At 45.6% G+C, this 26,689-nt stretch overlaps 1 protein-coding gene across 1 annotated transcript in view; it reads right to left on the reverse strand.

Moving 5' to 3' along the window:
* Nucleotides 1-26,689, reverse strand: part of AR (androgen receptor) — a 475,175-nt gene that overhangs the window by 219,327 nt on the left and 229,159 nt on the right. Inside the window, exon 2 of the mRNA XM_029607286.1 lies at nucleotides 19,029-19,180. Within this exon, the coding sequence (XP_029463146.1) occupies nucleotides 19,029-19,180 (152 nt within the window). The remainder of the gene's footprint in view (nucleotides 1-19,028; nucleotides 19,181-26,689) is intronic.

The raw sequence follows: 26,689 nt of genomic DNA on the forward strand, positions 1-26,689 counted from the left end.
TCCGAGTGAAGCGCAAGGGTCAGAGCCAGAGTATCAGTCCAGAAGTGGTCAGCCAAAGCAGGGGTCAATACCAAGGTCAGTTCTAGCATAGTTAAGGCAATTGAAGGTCAGTTCCAGGCGGCAGACAAGAGAATGCTCAGTAGGCAGAGGTCAGTTCCAGGCGGCAGACAAGAGAATGCTCAGGCAGGCAGAGGTCAGCTCCAGGCAGCAGACAGGAGAATGGTCAGGCAGGCAGAGGTCAGTTCCAGGCAGCAGACAGGAGAATGGTCAGGCAGGCAGAGGTCAGTACCAGAGATCAGTCCGAGAAGGTACTACCTGAGTAGGATACAGGAACACACGGAGACTCAGGAACAAGGAGACGCTGGAATAAGGAGACGCTGGAACACAGGGTTAGGCAAACTAAGAACACCACGGTGTTGACCCGATTGCCAAGGCGAGGTCCTGGGGACAGGGCCTCGCTATTTCTAGTCAAGCTAAGTGATGTCATCACTTTGCGTCCAGATCGGGTTTCCCACGCTTGGCCCTTTAAATAGCAAGACGTCGGCCGCGCGTGCACGCCTAGGGGCATGGCCGAGGCGGCCGAAGACACGGAGCCCCGGCGGGAGCTCCACTGCGAGGCCTGCGGCGTGAAGGAAGCCGGAGAGGGCCGTGGTGAGCGACGGGGATGGCTGGAAGTAGCATCAGTGCTAGACCAGTGCTGGTTGAGGGTAGTGCGAGGTGAGCGGGGACGGTCGCGGCACCCACGTGGCTGGGATGCGCAACAATGCAGGGTCTCCTGGTATGTACTATTCGAATGATGCAGATTGTTTAAAATGCTGCTGTCCAAATTCTGACATGCCAGAATGCAGGACAATATAACACCTATTCTTAAATTGTTGCACTGGTTATCTGTATACTGGCAGATACAGTTTAATTTGGCAGCCCTAGTTCATAAATTTCTATATGATGACTTGACTCCATGGATCAATGCAGTTCTGCACATATGCAAGCCGTCTCGTTCACTTAGATCAGCAAAAAAACATCTACTAGATGTTCCTTCTCTTAACTTGGCTCACCTAGATGAAACAAGAAATAGAGTTTTTCTGTAGCAGGTCCCTGCTAATGGACCTGAACTGTGCTCAATCACATGCTTATGGACATTTAAGGAGACTTTAAAAATATATTTGTTTAATCAGGCATTTGGTTCAGAAACTGTTTAGTTTGGTATTAAGGGAAGGCAAGTACATTGGCCTTACAATGTATTTAAGTAAGTATCCAGCAATCTCTCTCTCTCAGCTAATTCCTCACAGGCATTTAATGTTACTACTGTTTTTGTCTCATCTATGTGATTATGTAAATGCCATTTTCACATTAGGTATGTATTTCATTATGGTCCACTTCAAACATATGTATAAGTGTGGAATAGAAGATTTTTAAATAAATAAGTGTTATGATTCCTGCTCGCAGAGCGGTCCTCCGTGAGCAGGCCTCTCACTTGCTGCGCTGCCTGTTCCTTGATGTGGCTGGACACCGCCGACACTGGGCCTTCATCGCAGCAGGAGCCGCGGACCTTGCTTAACTTCAGCGGCCAGAAGGCCGCCGCTGCTGCCATACTCCCGCGGCCTGGACCACCGTGTTCGGGGCCTTCACTCAAGGCTGGGAACCGCGAGCCAGCTTGCCTTCAGCGGCTGGGAGCCGCCTACACCTGCCCCGACTGTGCTAGCGGCCTAGTGCCGCCCCTGCCTGTCTCCCGCGGCAGGGACGCCAACATCAGGCTCTCCCTGCTCCTGCCTGCGTCTCTGCGGCAGCATGGCCGCTCTCCAAGGTCCTGCCCCCTTCCTGGGGCAGGCCCACGTCTTCTTCCTCTTCTTAAAGGGGCAGCATAGGTGGGGTCCTCCTGGCCCCACTGGAAGTCAGCTCCACCTGGTTTCCTGTGCCAGCCCTATTTAAGAGCTTCTTCTCCACTTCAGCCTTGCCTTGGAGTTTTCTGCTCCTGGAAGTCTCGTCTTCCAGCGCTCCGGTCAGGTCTTCGTTCCTTGTTCTTCGTTGGAGCTCCATGTCTCGTCTTGCTTCCTGAGTCTTCGTGGTTTCCTGATGTTCCACGTCTTCATGTTCCGAGGTCCCTAGTCCAGGCTTCCTGATGTTTCACTTCCTGATGCTCCAGGCTTCCTGATGTTCCACTTCCTGATTTTCCAGGCTTCCTGATGTTCCACTTCCTGATTTTCCGAGGTTTCGTTCCTTCTTCACTTGTTTCGAGTCCTCTTGATCCTTCAGCTCCTTTGGTTCTCCAGTTGACACCTGGTTGGGGTAAATCCATCTTGTCGGTTCCTGTTTTAGTCATTGGAGTTTCGTCTCAGCTGGATTCCCTTCCTGCGCTTGTCTCGCTCTCCGCGTGGTCCGTGACTAGCCTCTCCAGGTTGTGTAGGGCGCGCAGTGGGACAGGGTGGTCCGTGACCAGCCCATTGGGTCCAACCACATCGGTGGGCTCTGTAGGGCGCCCTGAGAAAGTGCCTTGTCTCGTCGAGAGTCTTCCAAGTTCCTTGTCTCGTCCAGTCTTCCAAGCTCCTAGTCCACATCCAGAGTCTTCTCGTCCATGTCTTGAGTCTTCTGTGTCACAAGGCCTCCATCTGCCCTCATCCTCAGTCCGGCCTGCTGCTTCTTGCAGATACCCAGCAGCAGGTCTGAAAGGGCTGGGAACGGTCGGAGGACTGTTCACTAACCAACATAATGTTGTTGGATTTCCAGAAGCATGCAGGTCCAGCAGAGGGTCAAACTTTGTCTTCACCCATGCTGGGACACACCTCGCCAACCCTCGGTGCTGTCTTGGAGTCTACTGGGATTGTGCCGAGGCCCATGGGCACACAATCCCCTCAAGTTGGGATCGCTTTCCTAGCGTTCCCTAGCATAACAATAAGTTTGGAACACATAAAGCTGGCAGTTGGCTATCAGAGCAAACATTGCTCTTTGGACAATTATCTTTTGAAATGAATCAAGCAGCTTTGAGTCCTTTTCTGGAGGAGTATTCAATTAGAATCTGGTGGTCTTTGCCTTCTTCATTGCTGATACCACCATCATCTATTGATGGGGAGGAATTGGTGATTGCTGCATCCTGTACCTTCAGGTCCAATTTTCTCACCATTGGAGCACACAGTGCTTGACTTTCCCACGTTTTGGTTTGGAGGTGCTGAAGAATTTTACAAACCAGAAATGTTGCCAGCTCTGAGAAAGTCTCCAAGACGTGGAGGATGTTAAATATATTTGTGCGAAGATATTTATTCCTTCATACATGAATGTTAAGTGTTTTCCCTAGCTTGTCCAGGAATTTCAAGTAGGACAGGTCTTCTGGAGACTAGCAATGTTACGGGGGAAGGTCTGAAGGTTTGCCTGTCACGCCTTCCTCAAAGTTGATGAGGGTGGGACACATGCCCACGATCTTGAAGAGGACCAAGATGACCAAAGCAGGGTCCTTGATGGTCTCTGGCGTGAAGTCTTCTGCAGGACCTGAAAGCTAGACAACCTCTATCCTTCATCTTCTGAGAGGTGATGATCCTCTGAGGCTACCAAAGGAGCTGACCCCTGGGGCTAATCTCCAGAGCAGGGAATTGCTGCACTGAGGTAGTTATGGCTGGGACTCCCCGTTGAGGAAATAAACCACTCAGAGTTTAAATTCTCTGGCCTCCACTGTGACAGATGCAAGGAAATCTTTAAGCAGCTCCATCAATCTGGTTCAGAGGTTAAGTCCCCTGTAGTGGTGCTGGGGAAACTACCTCTTTCAGACACCATGAGATCTTTGCTCTGGATATCCAAAGCCTACCGTGATGGCGGGACTACCAGCAAGTCAGAACAGATAAAGATCCAGGATCTCTAAATCTCCTGATCTGCACACTTCTCCTCAATGCCATTGAAGGAGGACCTACAGGTGTTGGATCGGGATAGTAAGGATGAAAGGGAACCATAGGAATCTTCCTGGATAAAAAGAGTATCACCTCCTAGTTTTGCATGGCCCCTACACTGAATGTGTTGAGGTCTCCAATGCCCGGTGTCCCTAATACTCTGGTGGCATTGATGGCACCCTATACACTAATGGTGCAGAGTGCATTGGTGACATTGAACCCTTCTGCACTAAATCCTGATACCGGATTCTTATCCTTCATTGCAAAAGCACAGGGGTTGCTGATGCCAATGTCCCCAGCCTAGTGGCAGAAGTCATTGGGTCTCATCACTACACTGGGCTCCTATGCCTGTGGTGTTGAGGAGCCTCGTCCATTTATCATGCCCTGGTGGAGCCATATCGGCCGATGCTTAGTGCTTTTTGGAGCCTTTGCTTGACTTGCCACACATGGAACTTACATATAAAGAGGAGCTGCGAAAGCCTCGGAACTGGGCTGCATTATAGGCTGGATTTTTCAATCTAAGTGACATCCGACCACAGTTGTAGCAGTTAAGAGGAATCATGGTATGGTCCCAGACACCTTTAATATCCAGTTATGATGGACGTCTTTCATCCACAGATGCAGTCCTTGCGGCTGTTGACTATAGGTTTCTTGGACCTGGGCATGGCCTCTCATTTCTTCTTTTTTTAGCAGCACTAAAAAGTGCTGTTGTGGGCGCTGCCAAGGCAGAAAACATTGGGGGGGCAGCAAAGATTAGATAAAAATCTTCAACAGCAAGAGAGAGAGAGAGAGATAAACATCCATACAGCAGTATGGACAAAAACCTGAGGGGCTCACGAGGGTTGCCAATTGGCTCCGGATTTTAACAGGTTGAACCGGTCCTTGTATTACCCCACTGCATGATGGGACTTATTCTTACTTATTGCATTCCCTCAGAAAATCAAGACTATAAGTACCTGCATGCAGGGGAGTAAAAGCAGGACCGGAATTACCTGTGCTGAAAATCTGGAGCCAGTTGGCAACCCTGACTGAGGGTTGTACCTATACTGAAAACACCACAAGCGATGGCAGGACTGCTCTTATTTTTAAAGGGGTAAGACGCAAAAAAACCAAAAACAAACAACTCAAGAGAAAGCAGAGCTGCTTACCTGAAACAAGTGTTCTCCTAGGACAGCAGGATGTTAGTCCTCACACATGGGTAATATCATCAAATGGAGCCCGGCACGGGAAACTTTGACTGGTACACTGACCATGCTCAGCATACCACTATCCACGAGAGGTCCCTATTCAGTTTCTTCTTTTCCGCGGAGCTGTCATCTCGCAGATGTGAAGCTCGCACTCTTTTTTGTAGGAAAACTTCCACATGGTGTGTTTTTCAGTTCTGTCCCTGTGCAGAGGACTCAGAGGACCTGCCTTCTGAGCCATCTCCTCCAGAGAAGAGGCATCGATCCCCTCCCGAGGACCTGACATTTGCGGGCTTTGCATGGGCCATGGCAGAATTGGTCCTGTTCCAGCTCCTGATGGAGAACAACTCCCGAAAATAGATGCTGGAGATCCTCCAGTTTGTGGATGCACCTAAGGAGGTGGTGGCTGTCCTAATCTATGAAATTTTTAAGGGCTTGTTTGTTCAGCTCTGGGAACACCCCATCTCAGTATTCCCAGTGAACAGGAAAATTGTTGCGGTGTACCAGATTCACTCCATCAAGGGGTTTGAGAGGCGTCAGCTCCTGCACCAGTCTGTGATGGTGAAGTCCGCCCTCAAAAAGGCAAAGCATTCTTGAACTCACACTTCTGTTCCTCCAGGCAGAGAACATAGGGCCCTGGACGCCCTAGGAAGGAAAGACTTTCAGGGCTCCATACTGGTCACTTGTATTGCCTGCTATCGGCTATATATGAGCCAATATTCCAGGAATCTCTGGAAGCAAGTCCAGGATCTGGTTATGCCTCAGCATCTTCAGGAAGACTTCCTGGTCCAACAAGGATTGAAGTGCGACAAGCATGAGGTCTAGTCCATCTATGATGTCTTTGAGAAAGCGGCAAGGGTAGCAGCGACCAGTATCAGTACCCACTGCATGGCTTGGCTCCTTGCTTCCAACCTCTGTCCGGAGGTTCAAGAACAGATTGCAGACCTGCCCTTATTGGAGAAAATCTCTTCGGTGACAAGATTAAGGAGGCAGTAGCACAGCTGAAGGATCATCATGAGACCCTCTAGCATCTGTTGGCCAGCACCTTGGACCAACAGCCCTCAGGCAAGAAGTGCTCATGGCAAGGGCCTAGTACTACCCTCCGGCGGCCAGAGTGAGGTCTCAGCGGGCCAGCCCTTGATCTTGCCCTGGGTAACACGAGTTCCTAGGCCTCAGCCAGCGCCCCAGCAAAGTCCTGCCACGGGATTTTGACTGGATGCAAGGGAGTGTAAGACAGTCACCGGTGCCCTTGACGGCGGGCCCTCCAGTCAGAGGTTGGCTATGGTTCTTTGCGGACAATTAGCCGTCCATCACATCGGATCAGTGAGTCCTGTCCATCGTCCGTCGGATGTATAATTTACATTTCCAGGGTGTCCCACCAGACTCTCTCCCGTGTCCCACTTAGGGCTTCTCGGCGGATCAAGAAACACTTTTTAAGGAGCTCTCCACCCTTGTAATGGCCAGGGCAGTCGAACCCGTCCCCCCAGGGCAACAAGGGAACAGCTTCTACTCCAGATATTTCCTGAGTCCAAAGAGAACAGGGGACCTGGACTTGTGGGCCTTGAACAAATTCCTGAAATGGGAAAAGTTCAAAATGGTCTCTCTCGGCACCCTGATACCTCTCCTGCAGAGGGGGGACTGGCTATGCTCCCTCGATCTAAAGGAAACCTATGCCCACATCGAAATTTTCCGTGCTCACAAGAAGTACCTGCAGTTCGTGGTGGGCGAGAACTACTTCCAGTTCAGAGTGTTGCCATTCGGTCTCGCGTCTGCGCCCCGCGTTTTCACCAAGTGCCTAGCGGTGGTGGGCACTTACTTACAGAGGTTGCGTGTGCAGGTGTTTCTCTTCCTGGACAACTGGCTCATCAAAGACTGTCACCCAGGAGGGAGCGCTGTGGTCCCTACCCTCCACCATTCGAGTATTGTTTGCCTTGGTCAAATACCCAAAGTCTCAACTGGTCCCGTCACTGCAGTTGGACTTCATTGGGGCCAGGTTTGACACGGCGCAGGCTTGGGCATTTTTACCCTGGGACTGGGTGCTCACCTTAGTGGCCTTGATAGGAGTGATCTCTCGGAGTCGCCAAGTCTCAGCACATAGTATGCTGTGGCTGTTAGGACACATGGCGGTGACTGTACGTGTCAGTCCCTTCGCTCATCTGCACATGCGCAGGGCTCAGTGGGCCCTCCAATCCCAGTGGTGTCAGGCCACCCAGGACCTTTAAGTGTGCATCCAGATTACTCAACCGCTCCAGGTCTCCTAGTCATGGATGGGAGACCCTAACCAACTTGGAGACAGGGGTACCCTTCCAGACCTCTTCTGCTCAAGTTATGCTCACCTCAGGTGGGGTGCCCATGTGGAGGGTCTCCACACCCAAGGTCAGTGGTCTGCTCAGGAAGCACAACATTCAATAAACTTCCTGGAACTTCAGGCAATCCGATATGCGCTTTGGACAATTTGGGATCACCTAGCCAACAAGGTGGTCCTCATCTGGACCAACAACCAGGTGGCAATGTAGTATCTTAACAAACAGGGAGGCACGAGATTGTTCCTCCTCTGCCAGGATGCAGTCCATATCTAGCCATGGGCTCTGTCCTAAGTCATCCTGCTCCATACCATGTACCTTCCAGGGAGGAGAATATGATGGTGGATGGCCTGAGTTGCTTGCTCCGCCCCAGGAATGGTCCCTGAAGCAGGAGGTTCCTGATCGGATCTTCCGTCTTTGGGGAACCCCGGACGTGGATCTGTTCACCTCTCCCTGCAACAAGAAGGTATCTCCTTTCTGCTCCCTGATCAGGGAAAATGGTAAGCCAGCATCAGAGGCCTTTGCACACCATTGGGATAGGGGCCTCCTGTATGCATATCCTCTGCTTCCACTAGTGTCAAAGATCCTCCTGAAGCTCCAGTGGGACCAGGGGACCATGATCCTCATCGCTTCTCATTGGCCGCAGCAGATCTGGTTCCCGCTCCTGCAAGATCTCACCCTGAGGAAGCCGATCAGTCTGGGGGTCTCCCCAGACCTTATCACTGAGGATCGGGGCAGGCTGCGTCATCCCAACCTACGAGCCTTATCCCTCACAGCGTGGATGTTGAAAGGCTGATTTTACAGCCCTTGGACCTCTCGGATGTGGTGTCCCGGTTCCTGATGGAGTCCAGGAGGGTGTCTACTCGGAAGTCTTATGGCCTAAAGTGGAAGAGGTTCTCCACTAGGTGTGAGAGTCTCAGTTTAGACCCGTTTTCTTGTTCCACCCCTAAGCTTCTGGACAACCTGCTACATCTCTCTGAGTCTGGCCTAAAAACCAACTCAGTCAGGGTGCTTCTTAGTGCTATTGGGGCTTACCACCAAGACATGGATGATGCGCCTGTCTCAGTATTCCCTATTGTGGGTGCTTCATATGGGTCTGCTTCAACTGAAGCCTCCTCTGAGGCCCCCCACAGTGTCCTGGGACCTCAATGTAGTCCTGGCCCAGCTTATAAAGGCTACTTCGGAGCCTCTGCACTCCTGTGACCTAATATTCTTGACCTGGAAGGCCTTCTTCCTAGTGGCGGTCACCTCGACACGCAGTCAGAGAACTTCAAGCATTGGTGTCATACCCACCTTACACGAAGTTCTTTCATGATAGGATGTGTGCGCAGAACCACCCTAAGTTCTTGCTGAAGGTGGTGACAGATTTCCATCTGAACCAGTCCATCGTCTTACCCATCTTTTTTCCAAAGCCTCATTTGCACCAGGGCAAAAGGGTCCTCCACAGCCTGGATTGTAAGAAAGCCTTAGCCTTCTATCTGGAGCAGATGGTAGGTAATAGGAAATCCACGCAATTTTCTCTCTTTTGACAGAAACTGACTGGGAGTTGCGGTAGGCAAGCAGTCCTTGTCCAACTGGCTGGCAGATTGCATCTTTTTCTGCTATATGCAGGCGGGATTGCAGCTGGGGGGGGGGGGGGGCATGTCAAGGCTCATTCTGTCAGAGCCATGGCGGCCTTGGTGGCCCACTTGAGAGCCTATGGACGAGATCTGTAAGGCTGTGATATGGAGCTCTCTCCATACATTCGCTGCTCACTACTGTCTGGACAGGGATGGCCAATGCAGCTTCGACTAGTCTATCTTCCACAATCTCTTTTAGCTGTAAAACCCAACTCTTCCTACCTACAGCTCGTTTTTTGGGTTCAGGCTGCTTCCCTCTGTTACCAATAGCATCACTGTTGTTGTGCCTGTTGGCAACTGGTTAGGTGTCTTGTTTTTGTTTGTTGCTCAGGGACAGCATGAAGCTAGGGATTCATCCATGTGTGAGGGCTACTAACCTGCTTATCCTAGGAGAAAGCAGAGTTGCTTACCTGTAATAGGTGTTCTCCTAGGACAGCAGGATGTTAGTCCTCACAAAACCCACCCACCACCCTGCGGAGTTGGGTTTCTCCTATGTTTATTTTATTTTTTCGTAACTCTATGTTTCAAGACTGAAGAGGGACCCCGTGTAGACGCATGGATAGTAGCATGCCAGGCATGCTCGGTGTGCCAGTCAAAGTTTCTAGTTTTCCGTGCTGGGCTCCATCTGATGATGTCACCCCTGTGTGTGGACTACCATCCTGCTTGTCATAGGAGAAACCATACCCTCTGCTGACATTAAAGTCACTACCAAAAACTAGTGCACATCTGTATTCTTCCATACTAAAACGAAGAGTTCACTGTTCATTTTCAAGACCAAGCCATGATTTTAGTAAATGAATATTTCCATGAAAGGGAAAAAAGAAAAATGTTTTGTATAAAATAACACATAAACATGTTTATGATCCTTCAAGAATTAAAAGCTGCTCTAGTGTCCCAAGCATTCGAAAGCTGCTATAGTTCAGCTCCAGCTGTATTTGTATTTCCACATATTACAGGCTCTGTTGAGCAGACAACCTTGAAATACCGGTCCATTCACACGCTTTTTATCTGCACTTTTGGAATACTGAAATAACTTTTTAACTACAGCATGTGAAATAGGAATCTGTTTATTTCTTAGTTTTTTCAGAATGTAAATAAAACCTGAAAATAAAATAAAAATTAGCTGGCCTTAGCCTGCATCTTCTCTACAATACACACACTCCCATAGACTCTTGTTTGTCATGTATGTTTGTCTTGACCAGATTGTACGCTTCATGGAGCAGGGATTGTATCTTATGTGTATCTGTATAGCACTGGTATGTCTAGTAGCACTTTAGAAATGCTAAATATTAGTAACAGTAGTAAAATGCTGTAGAGACTTATAAATCCACATACACCTTCTTCGGTGCAGTTACAAATCTATTCCCTGGCTTGTGGGTTGGTTTTTTTTTTAAGAACAAAAGTGGTTCTTTTCATGGATCAAATTTTCAGAAAATACAATACATTTTAAAGATAACCTATAAACAAACAGGATTAACCTGCAGAAAATTAATAGGTTTTGCAGTTTTCAGCTGCAAAAAAAGTGCCAATTTCCATTCCTATTAAATTCACAGATCTGTTTACCTCTTGCCTTGTTCTCTGTAAGTGAAGTGCTTACTCAGTATATGGAGGTTATAGCTTATCCTGAGCAATCATCCTACAGCTTCTCTCTGACAGAGAAACCACACACTGAACATATGAAAGAAGAGCAAAACCTGCAAGCACATACCACTTAGGGGAACCTTGTACTGCATGCATGTCCTGGAAGGTGGAAGCCTTCATTCTGCATGCATATTCTGGAAGTGGGGAGAACCTTCTTTCTTTTTCATGGAAGTCTAAATCTTGCAAGAAAAAGATCAACTGTGCAATTTTAGTGTGACATATATAATGCCCATGAATAAAATATAGCCTAAACTATTTTTTTGTAGAGGAGGAATAGCCTAGTGGTTAGAGCAGTGGACTATGAACCAGGAGACCAGGGTTTGAGTCTCACTGTCGCTCCTTGTGACCTTGGGCAAGTCACTTAACCCTCCATTGCCTCAGGTACAAACTTAGATTGTGAGCCCTCTGGGGATAGGGAAACGCCTATAGTACCTGAATGTAAACTGATGTGATATCTCAGATCGAATGTCGGTATAAAAAAAAATATATATATATATATTTAAAAAACCTGTACCAGGTGTTCTCACAGGACAGCAGGATGTTAGTCCTCACATACGGGTAACATCACAGGATGGAGCCCAATCACGGAACACTTTTGTCAAAGTTTCTATAACTTTGACTGGCACCTACTGGGCATGCCCAGCATGGCACTAAACCTGCAGCCAGCAGGGGTCCCCCTTCAGTCTTGTTTAAAGCTACAGGAAGTTCCGAAAAATAAAATAACAAAACATAACGAACCCAACATCATGGGGTGGCGGGCGGGTTTCGTGAGGACTAACATCCTGCTGTCCTGTGAGAACACCTGTTACAGGTAAGCAACATTTGCTTTCTCACAGGACAAGCAGGATGGTAATCCTCACATATGTGTGCGTACCAAGCTGAGGATGTCCAAGAAATGCACCAAATGTACCCAAGATATGCAATAGGCACAAGGACTGGGGTGGAATTTGGTAGAGGGCATCCTGAACCCTAATGGGCAGGCGGAAGGGTGTTGGCACGTCAAGTTGTAAAAAGGTTGCGCAAGTCAGATTGGCCGAAGATGGAATCTTGTCTAAGCAATAATGGGCTGTAAAGGTATGGAGAGAACTCCAGGTAGCAGCCCTGCAAATGTCAGGAAGCGGCATAGAGTGTAGGTGTGCTACTGAAGTCGCCATGGGCCTGACAGAGTGCGCTTTAACACAGTCTTGAAGCGGAATGCCTGCTTGCTGATAGCAAAAGGATACGCAGTCCGCTAACCAGGAGGAGAGAGTCTGCTTACCCACATGCTGCCCCAATTTGATGGAATGGAAAGAGACAAACAATTGAGTGCTTTTCCTGTGGGCAGTTGTACGGTCTAGATAGAATTCTAGAGCCCATTTACAATCAAAGGTATGCAGAGCCTGTTCTCCTGGATTGGAGTGGGGCCTGGGAAATAAGGTAGGTAGTATAATGGATTGATTAATGTGAAACTCCGACACTACCTTAGGTAAGAACTTAGGGTAAGTGCAGAGTACTGCCCGGTCCTGCAGAAGTTTAGTGTAAGGCGGATAGGTAACTAGGGCCTGTAACTCACTAACTCTGTGAGCAGATGTGATTGCCAAAAGAAAAATCACTTTTCCATGTGAGATAGCGAAGATCACAGGATTGGAGAGGCTCGAATGGTGGTTTCATGAGCCGACTCAAACCCAGATTGAGGTCCCAAGAAGGGGCCAAAGGACGCAGTGGAGGTTTGAGGTGAAGCAAGCCTTTCAGAAAACGTGTTACAAGGGGTTGTACTGAAATAGGAACGTCCCCGACACCTTTATGGAAGGCGACCACAGCACTGACATGCATTCTGATGGAGGAAATTTTTAGACTTGATTCTGAGAAGTGCCAGAGATAGTCTAGAAACTTTGTGGTGGAACAGGTAAAGGGATCAAGGGATTGAGAAGAACACCATGACTTAAACCTGTTCCATTTGTAGAGGTAAGTCTTTCTCTTGGAAGGCTTCCGTGAAGCAATAAGGACACGGGAAACTGGCTCCAAAAAGTTAAGTGGCTGAAGAATTAACCTTTCAACATCCAGGCTGTCAGGGTCAAAGCTTGAAGACTGGGGTGGCATAGGCACCCGTCGTTTTGAGGGAATGTGCCTGCAAATGGAGAGATCCTGAAGTATTGGAAAGCACACTTGGCGAGGCCAGTGAGGTGCTATCAGGATCATGCATCCTTTGTCCTGACGTAACTTCACGAGAGTCTTTGATAGAAGTGGAAGTGGAGGGAATGCATATAGGAGACCGGTTGCCCACTTCCGGTTGCAAATCTTGGCTGAGAGTGTTGGCTGCGAGTGAGAGAGCAAAAGTTCTCTACTTTGCGGTTTTGAGGTGACACAAAGAGGTCTATGCGAGGATAACCCCTACGTTGGAATATTGAGTTCGCTACCATGGGGTTGAGGGACCACTCGTGCGGATGGAAAGCGAGCCTTAGCTTGTCCGCCAACACATTGTCCACTCCCGGCAAGTAGGTGGCCCTGAGGTACATTGAATGGGAGAGGGACTCTGCCCATATCTGTGCAGCTTCCTGACACAGTTGGTAGGAGCCCGTCCCTCCCTGTTTGTTGATGTACCACATGGCCACCTGTTTGTCCGTCTGAATCAGGATGACCTGATTGGAAAGGCGATCCTGAAAGACCCTGAGAGCATATCTGATTGCTCGCAGCTCCAGGAAATTGATTTGGTGTTTGGCTTCCTCTGAAGACCAAGTTCCTTGTGTCTGCAAATCAGCGACATGGGGTCCCCAGCCGAGGCTGGAAGCATCGGTGGTGAGAATTATTTGAGAGTCTGGAGCCTGGAAGGGTAGGCCTTGGAGGAGATTGATCTGATTTTGCCATCAGGCTAGAGACTGACGAAGTGAGTCGGTGATGTGGACAGTGGTCGATAGAGGTTGGACGGACTGAGTCCATTGTGACGTCAGAGTCCACTGCATGACTCTCATGGCCAAGCGGGCCATTGGGGTAACCTGTACTGAGGACGCCATGTGTCCCAGCAGGATGAGGAAGTGGCGTGCAGTCGTGTGGTGCTGAGACTGTAGCTGGTGTTCGAGAGAGATGAGAGTGAGAGCTCACTGTCAAGGCAGAAATGCCTTTGCCTGCAAGGTGTCCAAGTCTGCCCCTAAGAATGATAAAGTTTGAGATGGGACTAAGCAGGATTTCGCGTAGTTGACGAGAAATCCTAGCGAAATCAGAGTGTGTAAAGTAAGACGTAGGGACGACAGAGCAGCTTGCTGAGTGGGAGCCCTGATCAACCAATCGTCTAGATAGGGGTAGACGTGAACACCTTGAGTCCTGAGGAAGGCTGCTACTACTACGAGGCACTTGGTGAAGACTCGTGGTGCAGATGCCAGGCCGAATGGGAGCACTTGGTACTGATAGTGCTTGGGGCCTACCAGAAATCTCAGGAACCTGCGATGAGATGGAGTTACCGCAATGAGTGTGTACGCGTCTTGGAGATCGAGAGAGCAGAGCCAGTCTCCTTTTTGCAGAAGAGGAAGGAGGGAACCCAAGGTTACCATCTTGAACTTTTCTTGGTGGAGGTACTTGTTGAGGGCACATAGGTCCAGAATTGGACGAACGCCGCCTGATTTTTTGGGGATTAGAAAGTACCAGGAATAGAATCCTAGGCCTTGTTGGGAGTAGGGCACTGGCTCTATTGCTCTGGACTGGAGGAGGATGGAGACCTCCTGCTCCAGGAGTAGTGAGTGGTCGGATGTTCTCCACGTTGGTAGAGGTGGGGAGTCCGGTGGGATGGAGAGAAACTTCAGGTGATAACCCTGAGAAATTATGGCAAGGATCCACTAGTCTGAGGTGATTGTATGCCACCTGTTGTTGAAATGACACAATCGACCTCCCACTGGTACCTGAGGCAGTGGAAACTGGCTGCTGCTCTCTATGCAGGAGTCAAAAACCAGAAGCAGGGCCCGGCTGAGGAGCTGCTTGTGGCTTTTGTTTACAACGTGGACGAGACTGGGCCTTTTGGAAAGGTCTCGTGGAACGAGTTCTAGATGGTGGTGGATAGTAATTCTTTGGACAGAAGAATGACTTTTTAGTATCCTTCCTGAAAGGCTGTTTGGAGGAATACTCAGAGGGCATCAGAGAGAGCTGGCGAAAGGTCTCACGATGGTCCTTGAATTCCGCCACCATCCGCTGAATCTGTTCGCCAAACAGATTGTCTCCTATGCAGGGCAGATCAGATAATCTGTCTTGTACTTCAGGGCGCAAATCCGAAGACTTGAGCCAGGCCCATCTTCTTGCCGAAATTGCAGTTGCAGATACCCTGGAAGCGGTGTCGAAGATATCATAAGAGGATCTTATTTCATGCTTCCCTGCCTCGAAACCCTTGTGTACCAGGGTTTGAAGCTGTTCCTGGAATTGCTGAGGCAGGGACTCTGCAAAGTCCTGTATCTGCTTGAATAAGACCCTGTTGTACTGGGTCATATAAAGCTGGTAGGAGGCGATCTGAGAGATAAGCATTGATCCCTGGAAGACACGCCGTCCAGTGGCATCCAGGAACTTCTGTTCTTTACCTGGGGGAAAGGAAGAGTGGGGTTTTGATCTTTTTGCCCTCTTTTGGGCAGATTCTACAACCACAGATTGGTGATCCAGCTGAGGTTTCTGGAATACTGGGGCTGACTGGACCAAATAAGGGGTATCAGCTTTTCTGTTGACTGGAGCAACAGAACCAGGGTGTTCCCAGTTTTTTTGAGGAGATCCAAAAGAACCTGGTGAATAGGGATGGAGATTATTTCCTTGGGAGCATCCAGGTATTGTAACAGCTCCATCATTTGATGCCTATCATCTTGCTCAGTCTGTAATTGGAAGGGAACCAATTCAGACATTTCCTTCACAAAATTTATGAAGGACAAGTCCTCTGGAGGAGAACGCTTCCTACTTTCAGTAGGAGAAGGTGGCGATGGTAAATCATCGGTGTCCTGAGATGAATCGTCAGTCCAGGTGTCATAGGGATCAGCACCTGTCCCTGTAGGAACCTGAGAAGAACAGGACGATGGTATTCCTGAAGGTCCTGGTCTAGGATCTGAAGGCATCGAGGGACGTACTGGAGGCACCGATGAAGGCATTGAGGGCACCAGTGCAGGCATTGAGGGCATCAATGGATGGATCGGTGGCGCCGATGGGTGCATCGGCATCTATGGTTGAGGCATCGGAAGGACTCCTGATGGAGGAATGTGGAATGGTGATTCCCCTCCCGATAACAGGGTAAGCGGGGAAGGCACCGGAGCCATCGGTGACCCAGGATCCATCGGTGGAAAAGCGGCTATGAGCACTTCCATCTTCGAGAGCAGCGGTGCCAATGCTGCCGGAATGGGATCGATGGTCGGTTCCGCAACCGGCACCGATTTCGGCGCCGGGGGACCTTGGAGTCTGTGCATCGCCTTATCGATGGCCTCCTTAACCATCCAGTCCAGTTCTTCACGGAGACCTGGAGCAAGCAGCCCCAGCTCCAGAAGGGAAGAAGGAGGCAGAGGCATAGCCAGAAGGACTGCCGTTAAAGGCGGAGTTGCGACTCCCGATACCCGTCCAGGTGAGAGTTGCCTCAGTGACCCGGTTGCAGAAAGGGTCGGTGCCTTTTCTGGACAGGGTTTCTTCGATGGCGGCTCGGACAATGGTGAGGTTGAAGATTTTCCTTCCTCGATGGTCCGAGACTTGCGGTGTCGATGCCGATGTTTTTCTCTACGATCCCCTCAGTCCTGAGGGGGAGTAGAGGTAGTCGAAGGCCGAGAAGTCATCGACGCCGGACGGTCACCGGCCGGTGGCCAATACTGGCACGAAGTGGACGGTGCCGGTTCAGACGATGTCGATGCAATAGACGGCGTCGGAGTTTGAGAACGGAAGAGAAGTTCCATTTTCTCCATTCTGGCACTGCAACCTTTTGGTGTCATTAAGGCACATTTGGTGCAAGTCAGGACATCATGTTCGCACTCGAGACACATTACACAGACTTTATGTGGTTCTGTTATGGACATGGTGTGAGTACAGTCCGGGCACCGACGGAACCCCGACGCCATGGCCTTTGAAAAATTTAGCCGCAGTACGGTCGAGGGCCAGTAGGCCACAAGGGCCAAACTCGACGGGAATCGACCAAAAATGGGTTAAAACTTACCAGAGTACCGCGGAGTCAAAAATTCGAAGGAGGGACCCCTATGGGGTATGAAAGTTTTTAGTAATTCCTTGAGGAAAATTCCTGTCAGGAATCTCTGTGGAGCTCCTTAACCCGCGTAGCTACTGCTGCGTGGAAAAAAGAAGACTGAAGGGGGACCCCTGCTGGCTGCAGGTTTAGTGCCATGCTGGGCATGCCCAGTAAGTGCCAGTCAAAGTTCTAGAAACTTTGACCAAAGTGTTCCTTGATTGGGCTCCATCCTGTGATGTCACCCATATGTGAGGACTACCATCCTGCTTGTCCTGTGAGAAATATATATATATATATATATATATATGATGAAAGGAATCATTCACAACCTGGGCATCAAGTTACTTTTAAAATTATTTGAATGTATTTTTCTTATTTATCAGAATTATTGCTTTGCCAATAGTTGAACCGCTGGACCAGATGGCTCCATGTTATCAGGGACAGAATGAGCCAGGCCTGGTTATAGTACCTTGTATTTAGGAACTTGTAGGTTGGATTCCCTGAAGAAAAGTAGTTAGATTTCATAGATGTAAAGGAACAGTACCAAGACTGGCTCAGTATGCCCCTAGAAGCTTGTAGCCATCTGCTAAATGGTTTTATTTATTATATTTATATACTCTCATTCTGTTAATAATCACAATGGTTTACAACACAAGGTTGAAGACCTTCTCCCTCTCCTCACCCCCTCAGGCAACACAGTAGGTCTGGTTTTCAAAGTAATCAAAACAGGTAAATTGGCTTACTTGTAAGACCCAGCGCACGCAGATAAATCTCATATATAGCGATCTTTGTTTCCAGTTTTTATTTTATTTTGCCAGTGAATTTAAATGTGATAAAAAATAGTGGAAAAATTACTGTGTTATAAAATACTGGAAAATAATTATCAGTGGTAGTGTCATTTTTCCATTTAATTAGTTTTGTTATCACATTGAAATCCTAAAGAAAGATAAATAAAAACTGAAAATGAAGGTTCTTCCTCATAAAATATTCATTATGTGACAGCCTGAAAAAGTCAGACCTGTTGATAGTGACAGAGTTAAGAACCAATGCACTAACTATGCTTCAAGATTTGGAAATTTCTCATTTAACACTAATATACACAGTCAACTGTTTTTTTCTCTGTGAAAAAGTTTTAAAGGAATGCATTTATGCTGTTAACGATTCAATCTAAAAAAAAAATCAAAGCTAATATTCATTAGGCACCACTGACAAAAGATCTATACAACCCAATTACCTTCATCCATTCAGAGACTTAACAATTGGGAGTTACAAAAAACTCCTAGTAAGAAAAAAAAAATACTTTCAAGACTACTCCAAATCACAGCAAATTCTATTGCAAGATGATATTCTAACAGTGGAGCTGAAAACAACAGATAAGTAACAATTTTCTGATGTATCTCTACAAGATGGTAAAATCAGAGGTCAAGAAGGATCTACCGTATCACAGCAGTTACAGGAAATGGGCCTGGAGGTCACAGCCTGCCAGCAATTCCTATGCTTCCATGCCTGTTCAGATTACAGTAGCTATTCCATGAAGAATTTAGATGGTGGTTTGCTTCCAGAGGAGGAGGATTTGATCTCTGGAGCAGTTTAGTTTAATTTCATTTCATTTCTAGATCGCTTTTCTAGAAAAGCTTCATAAGAAGGCTATACCTGCATAGCTCATCCACTCGAAATAGTGCAAACCTAACTTTGCTATACCAGAAAAGCACTGGGATCACAACCCTGAGAAGATGGTGGAAAATGAAGAAATTGTGATCACCTGGGACTTTTCCATTCCAACTAATGAAAGCTCAATGCTAGTAAACCAGACATCACGGTAAAGGAGAAAAGCTCATTGCTTTTCTCCTTTACTGTGCTAATTGCTAATAGAAGTGTCAGCTCCAAGTATCTATTCTGTACAATATAAGGAAAGACATAAGATCCTCAAATACCAAATCATACAATGTGAGACCAAGAAAATGTGACAAAGTTATAGACATAGACTCAATTGTATTAGGTGCCATGGGCCTGATTAAAATGAACTTCCAAGTGTGCCTTGACAAGTTGTCTCTACATATTTAATCTTATGACTCCAGAAGGAAGCTTTTGTTGATACAATGCAACTACTGAGGCAAGTGCTATTTGAGAGACTGAGATCATAATCCAACATAAGTGAGATTCACTCCTGTCACAGTGCACCTGGAGACACTACCGAGAGATACCAGTCTGTCTCATTCTAACTGGTGTCTGAAAAAGGAAAAGTAATTTACCTTCTGCTGCTCTTTTGAAAAAGACTTTGCAGCTGCCACAGGTGAGGGCCCCGTAGTGGCAGCCAGAGGCTTCGTCGCCACAGATCAAGCAGGTCTTCTGTGGAGGGAAGTAATAGTCTATGGGCAAGCCATGCTCCCTCCCAGTTTCCAACCTGCAGGAGAAACAAAGAGAAGCCAGCATAGGTAAGAAGAACACAGAGAAGCACAAAAGCAGGAAAACGACCAATCTCAAGAGTTCACAGGGTAACGAACGTATCAGCACCACTGCTTAAAAACAGTCATTATGAGGTCCATGTTCAGAAGCATTTAGCCAGGTAATTCAGAAGTTATCCAGCTAAATCAATATGTGGGTACTTATCCGGCTAAATTCTAGCCAGGTAACTTTTTATCCGGCTAAAATTTGGTTGGATAAGTCAGGGGCGTTTCAGGGGCATAACTGGGAGGAGCTGAGGTAGCTGGATAATTTATCTGGCTAACTTTAAGATAGCCAGATATATTTAGAGGCGTGCCACTGAATATATGGGCTAACTAGCTGAGCCATTCAGCAGCTGAATATGGATCTCTATCTTACCACATCTCCCCTTCCTCTAGTTAGGTACTTCAATATCTAGCGTTACTGAAGCTCAACTTTAAAAAAAAACAAACAAACTAACTTTAAATAAAAGATTCTAACATCTTAAGGTAGGTTTCCATACCTGAATTGCTGTACATATATGACACACCCAAACGCACTGGCCTCCGTAGACAGAAAAGCCAACAGGCTACGCATAGAAGAATTCCAGAGGAAGCAAGGCATGTGACCATAACACGTTATATAAGCAGTGATATGATATTAAAGACTACATGAGGAAGTGACATGAGGGTGGTGGAAGCCTGGAACATATCCTGTGGGAAAACTTGGCATTGGAATTTTGAGAACATGTGATTGCATAAGAAATCCTTGGTGAAGACAAGCAAGAGTAAAGTCAGATTCAGAAATGTTGCGAGGGCCCTGAGATCTGCCTTCCATCATACTCTAGGTTTCTATGTTGTCAGAGGAGCAGATTATGGAAGTCGAGATACTTCTAGAAGATTGAGAGTTGCCAATTATCTCTCATCTTGAATACAAAAACTGACCACATTTAAATGCTGTGAAATATATTCCTCCTCCTCATCATCATCGTTTTATTTATGACACACTTTTCCACCAAGAGAACTGAAAGTGAGTTATAGTTAGGCTAACGGCAGATACAATGTGTCAATCATAAGACACATGTCTATATAGTTCAATAGTATTTAAATATAAGGTCTGACAAATTCTTAGTGGCTACATGTAGTTTAACAGGGGTTCAGAGTTACTGGATGGGACCGAAGGCTGTCTCTAATCCAATGCATTTGAAAAGAAAATTAAGGCCTTGATTCAATTTCCTTTTAAATGTCCCTTGGACATTTCCAACTACTGAAAGCTTTTCAGCGAAACAGGCATCAAACCATGTAACTAACCAGAGCATGGGAAACCACATTTCAGGAACTAATAATGGCACTATAATTCTAGAGGAGGAACTCTTCCCCTTCCTGACCTCATATAGCCTACTAGGGAAATGTAGCCTACACAAGTATAATCAGAAAGCCGGGAACAGCATGACATGTATGGTGCTTCATCTAGCAACAAAATATTATCCTTTAACTGTAAAATTATTTAAAGGAATAGCAAACTTGCAGGGTCATTCATCAAATTCCGTTGGTGGCTTATTGCGGGCATTAGGACCCTAACGCCTGCTATAATGCCATAACGCATGCAATAAATAACGCATCGTGAGAGGCGTATACAAATTTTCAAAATGTAGTCAAAAGGGAGGAGTTTGGGAGGAGTTTATGAAAATAAGGGGTATTTAATGCTGTGTACATTAGCGTAACGCATGCTATCGCACGATATAACACCAGAAATAACTACACTTTTTTTCCTGGGAAATAACTACACTTTTGTTTCCTGCCACTATGAGAGGGGAGGGAAGGAGAGGGAGAAAGAGCCTCTGGGGGAGGCACACATATTAGGCAACTTTTTATACCACTGTAAGAGGGGCCATTCTGAACTCGGGGTGAGGTTTTGGTGGTGGCCTAGGTTTTGGGGGGCAGTTTTACATGTCCAGTTAGAGGTATGAAAAGCACAGTAGACCACAGTGAAGATTTGATGTGATTAGGAGTGATGAAAGGAATAAAAAGATAAGATTTGTACAATGTACTCTTGACCTAGCTGGATGCACTCTCTACCTAACTGCTGTTTTGAAAAACAGATCTGAAAAAGTGAGAGATAAATAAACGTGATTCACTGGAGAGTGGAACATGGCCTGTGATTCTATGTTTGGGATTTTGGAGAGTACATCATTACTTGTTCTTTCCTCTATGTCCTGTTGCAAAGGGTTTTTTGGATTAAAAAAAAAATCTCAGGTCTGTGACGGGTTCATGTACATGAACTGTATTGGTTATAGTTGCTGACATTTCACTTTGAAAATGTACTGTAAGATTATTACCCCTAGCAAACATCACATGACTAAAAATATCACTTCTACCAGCAACAGCACAACCTTCTGATGAGCAATGCAGAGAGAATCTCACCCTGACATCACAGAGAGGTACACCTTGATATATATATGATATATGATATATGATATATATGATATATATATATATATATATATATCATATATATATATATATATATATATGATATATATATATATATATATATACAATTTTATAACAATTTTATAACAATTTTATAACAATTTTATTGTTATATACAATTTTGTATATAACAAGTGTTCATATTTCTCCCTCGAATCCCAATTCATATCTCATCCCCCTGTGTCTGTTTGCACCCTCCCCCTGCCCCCCCATTTGTCTCGACTACCCCCCTCCATCCCTCCCTTTAGTTATTTAGTTATTTATTCTGTTACTGCGTTTATGTTATACACCGTTCTCTGTAAAGGCTACGCCTATATATCTTTTGTTGTAAGTTACTTGTAAACCGGCACGATGTGCAAACGGTTGCCGGTATATAAAATTAAATAAATAAAATAAAAAAAAATAAAAATAAATATATATACTGGCACCAGCGGAGAGAAGACATCAAAATTGACTGTAAGCATGCTGATCCTGAGGCTTAGAAATAATGCAACTTAAAATAACAAACAAAACTCTGCAGGGAAAAAGAAAATTGCAGTGTATAAAGTGCAGAAAGTGGGCAGATTGTACATCCCCTTCAACATGGAATTCTATCATGCAACAGTTTTAAATTCTGTTATTTTGCCTTTTGGCAAAACATTTGGGCTAAAAAGCAACATATTTCTTGGCTTTGACAGAGCCTTGTAAATCAGTGCCAGGGATCAAAGGTAGCTGTCACTGAGCAAACAACCTTCTTTCAGAATTTGTGTTTGCAATGTTTTCCCCTCCCTTTTTGCTCTGAGCATACAGCCTTGGAACACTTGAACAAACCACTGGTCTGGGAAAGAAAGAGTAAGACGGAAGGGGGCGGGATGAGACACGGTGAGACTAGACAGAGTAAGAACACCTGGAGGGGAGAGAGAAAATAAAAAGGGAGAGAGTGTAGCTGAGAAAGTACATTAAACCAAATCCACAGATGCTAATAATTATCTTTAGGTTAGACTCTTGCTAGGCTGGACCCTATATGATAGAGTGACATCTGCTGGCTTGGTAGATTAACACCGGTTTTCTTTGGACATGCCTCAATGATTGTTCCTTCTTCCTAGGATCCTTTCTGCTGCTCCTCCTCCTTCAGTCTGAGCACATCCCCAGTAATACCACAGGTATAGGAACACCAAGAGAGGAAAATAAATTAGAATTTGAACATAAACCCACATTACTGTCATACAATCCAATGGGAGCACTGAGAGGAGAAGATCGTCTTGTTAGTGGCTGAAGAGGATCAGTAACTACTGTTTTGGGAAATTTTAGGTGGCGAACTCCTCAAGAGCCACAAACAGGCCTGGTTTTCAGGATATCCACAATGAAGATACATGAGATAGATTTGTATGTACTGCCTCCACTGTATGCAAGTCTATTTCATGCATACTCACTGTGAATATCCTGAAAACCTGGCCTGTTTATGGCTCTCGAGGACTGAAGTTGGCCACCCCTGTTTTAGAACTTAAAGTTTTGGGGAGAGGTAAACTATTGAGGTATATTCTCTAGTGTGTGTGTTTGTTATAAATAAAAAAAAAAAAAGGCAAGACAAAAGATAGGTATTTATTTATTTATTTTAAAACTTTTCTATACCGTCGCTAAGTTATATACCATCGCAACGGTTTACAGATAGGCACATAGACTAAGGTAAGTAAATGTAGGTTATCATACATTCTAACAGATGCCAATAAAGTTCGGTTACAATTTCATAAATAAAATCATTATTTGAGTAATGTTGGTCAAGTCCAGGTATATTATTGAGTTACTATCTCTTTGAGATATTACTTCTTAAATGTAGGATTGAGTAAATTCATTCTCATCTGCATTACCCTGTACTTTCATTCTCCTACCCTCCACACTCTTTAGTGAAGGCTTTTTTAAAGAGCCATGTTTTTAAATTTTTCTTAAAAGTTTTGAGATTATTCTGTAATCTGAGTTCAGGGGGCATCGTGTTCCATAGTATGGGCCCAGCCAATGATAAAGCCCTTTCTCTCACTTGGGTTAATTTTGCTGACTTTACTGAAGGGATTGTTAGTAGTGCTTTGTTTGCTGAGCGGAGGTTTTTTTGTGGAACGTGTACTCGTAAGGCTGTGTTTAACCAGTCTGCTTCTTTATCATATATTAGTTTGTGTATGGTGCATAAGGCCTTGTATTTTATCCTGTATTCGATAGGTAACCAATGTAAGTCTGCTGGAGTTTCGGTTATATGGTCCCTCCTCTTTTTTCCCGTCAGTATTCTGGCTGCAGTATTTTGAAGTATCTGGAGTGGTCTTATCGATGTGCTTGGGAGTCCTAGTAAGAGTGCATTGCAGTAGTCAGTGCTGGAAAAGATAAGTGTTTGCAATACTGTTCTGAAGTGGGCAGGTGTGAGTAATGGTTTCAATCTTCTGAGGACCATAAGTTTTGCGTAGCCTTCTCTTACTTTTATAGATATGTGTTGCTTCAGGTTGATTTCTGGGTCCATTATTACTCCCAGATTCCTTACGTTTTCGGCTAGCTCAATTTTTTGGTTATTTCTTAGGGTTATCGGTGTTTGAATGATTTCAGTATGTTTTCTCTCAAGGTGAAGGAATTCAGTTTTGTCAATGTTGATAACCAGTTCCATTTGGTTTAGTAGTTGTTTAATTATGTCTAGGTACATGTTAGTTAGACTTAATGTTTTCTCAATTGTGTCGTCTATTGGTAGAATTAATTGAATGTCGTCTGCGTAAATGTAATGCATTATCCCTAGGCCTGCCAGTAGATAACATAAGGGTAGCATATATATGTTAAAGAGGGTAGCAGACAGCGCTGAACCCTGAGGTACTCCTGTTTCAAGTTTAAATTTTTCTGATAATGTGTTTTTTTATTTGGACTTGAAAGAATCTGTTGTTTAGGTAGGATCTGAACCAGTTTATTGTTTTGTCACATAATCCAATTTCTTCAAGTCCTTTTAGTAGTATTTTGTGGTATACTGTATCAAAGGCTACAGATAAGTCGAGCATTATAAGGATGTAATGTTTACTGTTATCAAAACCTCTTAGTATGTTGTCTGTTAGTGAGAGAAGTAATGTCTCAGTACTGTAGTGTTTTCGGAAGCCGTGTTGTGAAGGGTACAGTATGTTATTATTGTCTACAGACTTAGAGTTTGAATGTTTGTTATAAAAAGCTAGCTAAAAGGTAGGAGAAAGCTTAAAATTTGACTGTGTCTGTCTTGATTTAATGGGACACAGCTAGCATGGATTTACGCAAGGGAAGTCTTGCCTCACAAATCTGCTACATTTTTTTGAAGGGGGAAATAAGCATGTGGATAAGGGTGAACCAGTAGATGTGGTTTATTTGGATTTTCAGAAGGCTTTTGACAAAGTCCCTTCATGAGAGGCTTCTAAGAAAATTAAAAAGTTATGGGATGGGGGAGATGTCTTTTTGTGGCTTGCAAACTTAACAAAGAGGATTAAATGGTCTTTTCACAGTCGAAAAGGTAAACAGTGGAGTGCTTCAGGGATCTGTACTTGGACTGGTGCTTTTTAATATATTTATAAATTATTTAGAAAGAGGTATGACAAGTGAAGTGATCAAATTTGCAGATGAGACAAAATTATTCAGAGTAGTTAAATCGCAAGCGGATTGTGATAAATTGCAGGAGGACCTTGCGAGAATGGAAGATTGAGCGTCCATATGGCAGACGAAATATAATGTGGACAAGTACAAGGTACTAACATAACCCATGCTGTAGTTACACGATGCTAGGTTCCATTTTAGGAGTTACCACCTAGGAAAAAGATATGGGTGTCATAGTTGATATTACATTGAAACAGTCAACTCAGTGAGCTGTGGCAGTCAAAAAAGCAAAGAAAATGTTAGGAATTATTAAGAAGGGAATGGCAAATAAAACAGAGGATTTCATAATTCCTCTATCACTCAATGGTTAGATCGCACCTTGAATATTGTGTACAATTCTGATCTCCGCATCTCAATAAAGATATAGTTGCACTGGAGAAAGTACAGAGAAGGGCGACCAAAATGATAAAGGGCAAGAATGGCTTACCTATAAGAAAAGGCTAAAGAGGTTAAGGCTGTTCAGCTTGGAGAAGAGATGGCTGAGGGAGGATATGATAGAGATCTACAAACTCATGAAAGGACTTGAATGGGTAAATATGAAACAGTTATTAACTCTTCCGTATAATACAAGGACTAGGGGGAACTCCATGAAGCTAGAAAGTAACACATTTAAAACAAATCAATGAAAATAATTTTTCATTCAATGGACAGTTAAGTTCTGGAATTCATTACCAGAGGATGTGGTTAAGGCAGGTAGTGTAACTGGGTTTTAAAAAGGTTTGGATGGAGGAAGTGGCATCATCAGCTGTAATGGCTACCTAAATCAGAGGCTCCCAACCTGATTTAAAAGAATCCCCTCACATAGAGCGCTAAGAATGCACTGGCATTACAATTTTAGATGCTGCTTTCAGGCAAGCGGCAGTAGGATGACATTCCACAAAAGGAAAGTTGACTTGAAGCAATTTCCCCACACGAGTGCTTCCTCGATCAACATGCTGGATGGTGATGGTGGCACAGGGGAGGACCATGTGACAACAGAGATAGGCCACGATCTGGATGACTGTGCAGGAGACGATGCACTGACCAGAGCAGAGTTTCCGGGGTGGTTTGGAGCCCTCCGAACTGATATGGCCAGCCTTAAAAAAGAAATTGGTGACCTGGTGGCAGAAATGCAAAGCGATATCACAGACCTGGAGAGACGAGTTGAGGAGTCTGAGCTGCTCCTAGACAACCGGGCCGCGCCTAATAAGCCACTGCAAACAAATGAGGACTTACCTGCATATATTGAGGATATGAAGAACAGGTCCCACAGAGTGAATCTAAGGTTCAGAGGTGTCCCAGAACGGGATGGAGTTCGGTGACTGCCATCAGTTGTTCTCCATCATATGCTTAGTGGTTCTGAGTCTGGATGAGTAGCCAGCAGAAGTACCTGTAATATA

This window comes from Rhinatrema bivittatum, chromosome 6 (genome assembly GCF_901001135.1).
Source record: "Rhinatrema bivittatum chromosome 6, aRhiBiv1.1, whole genome shotgun sequence".
Lineage (NCBI taxonomy): Eukaryota > Metazoa > Chordata > Amphibia > Gymnophiona > Rhinatrematidae > Rhinatrema > Rhinatrema bivittatum.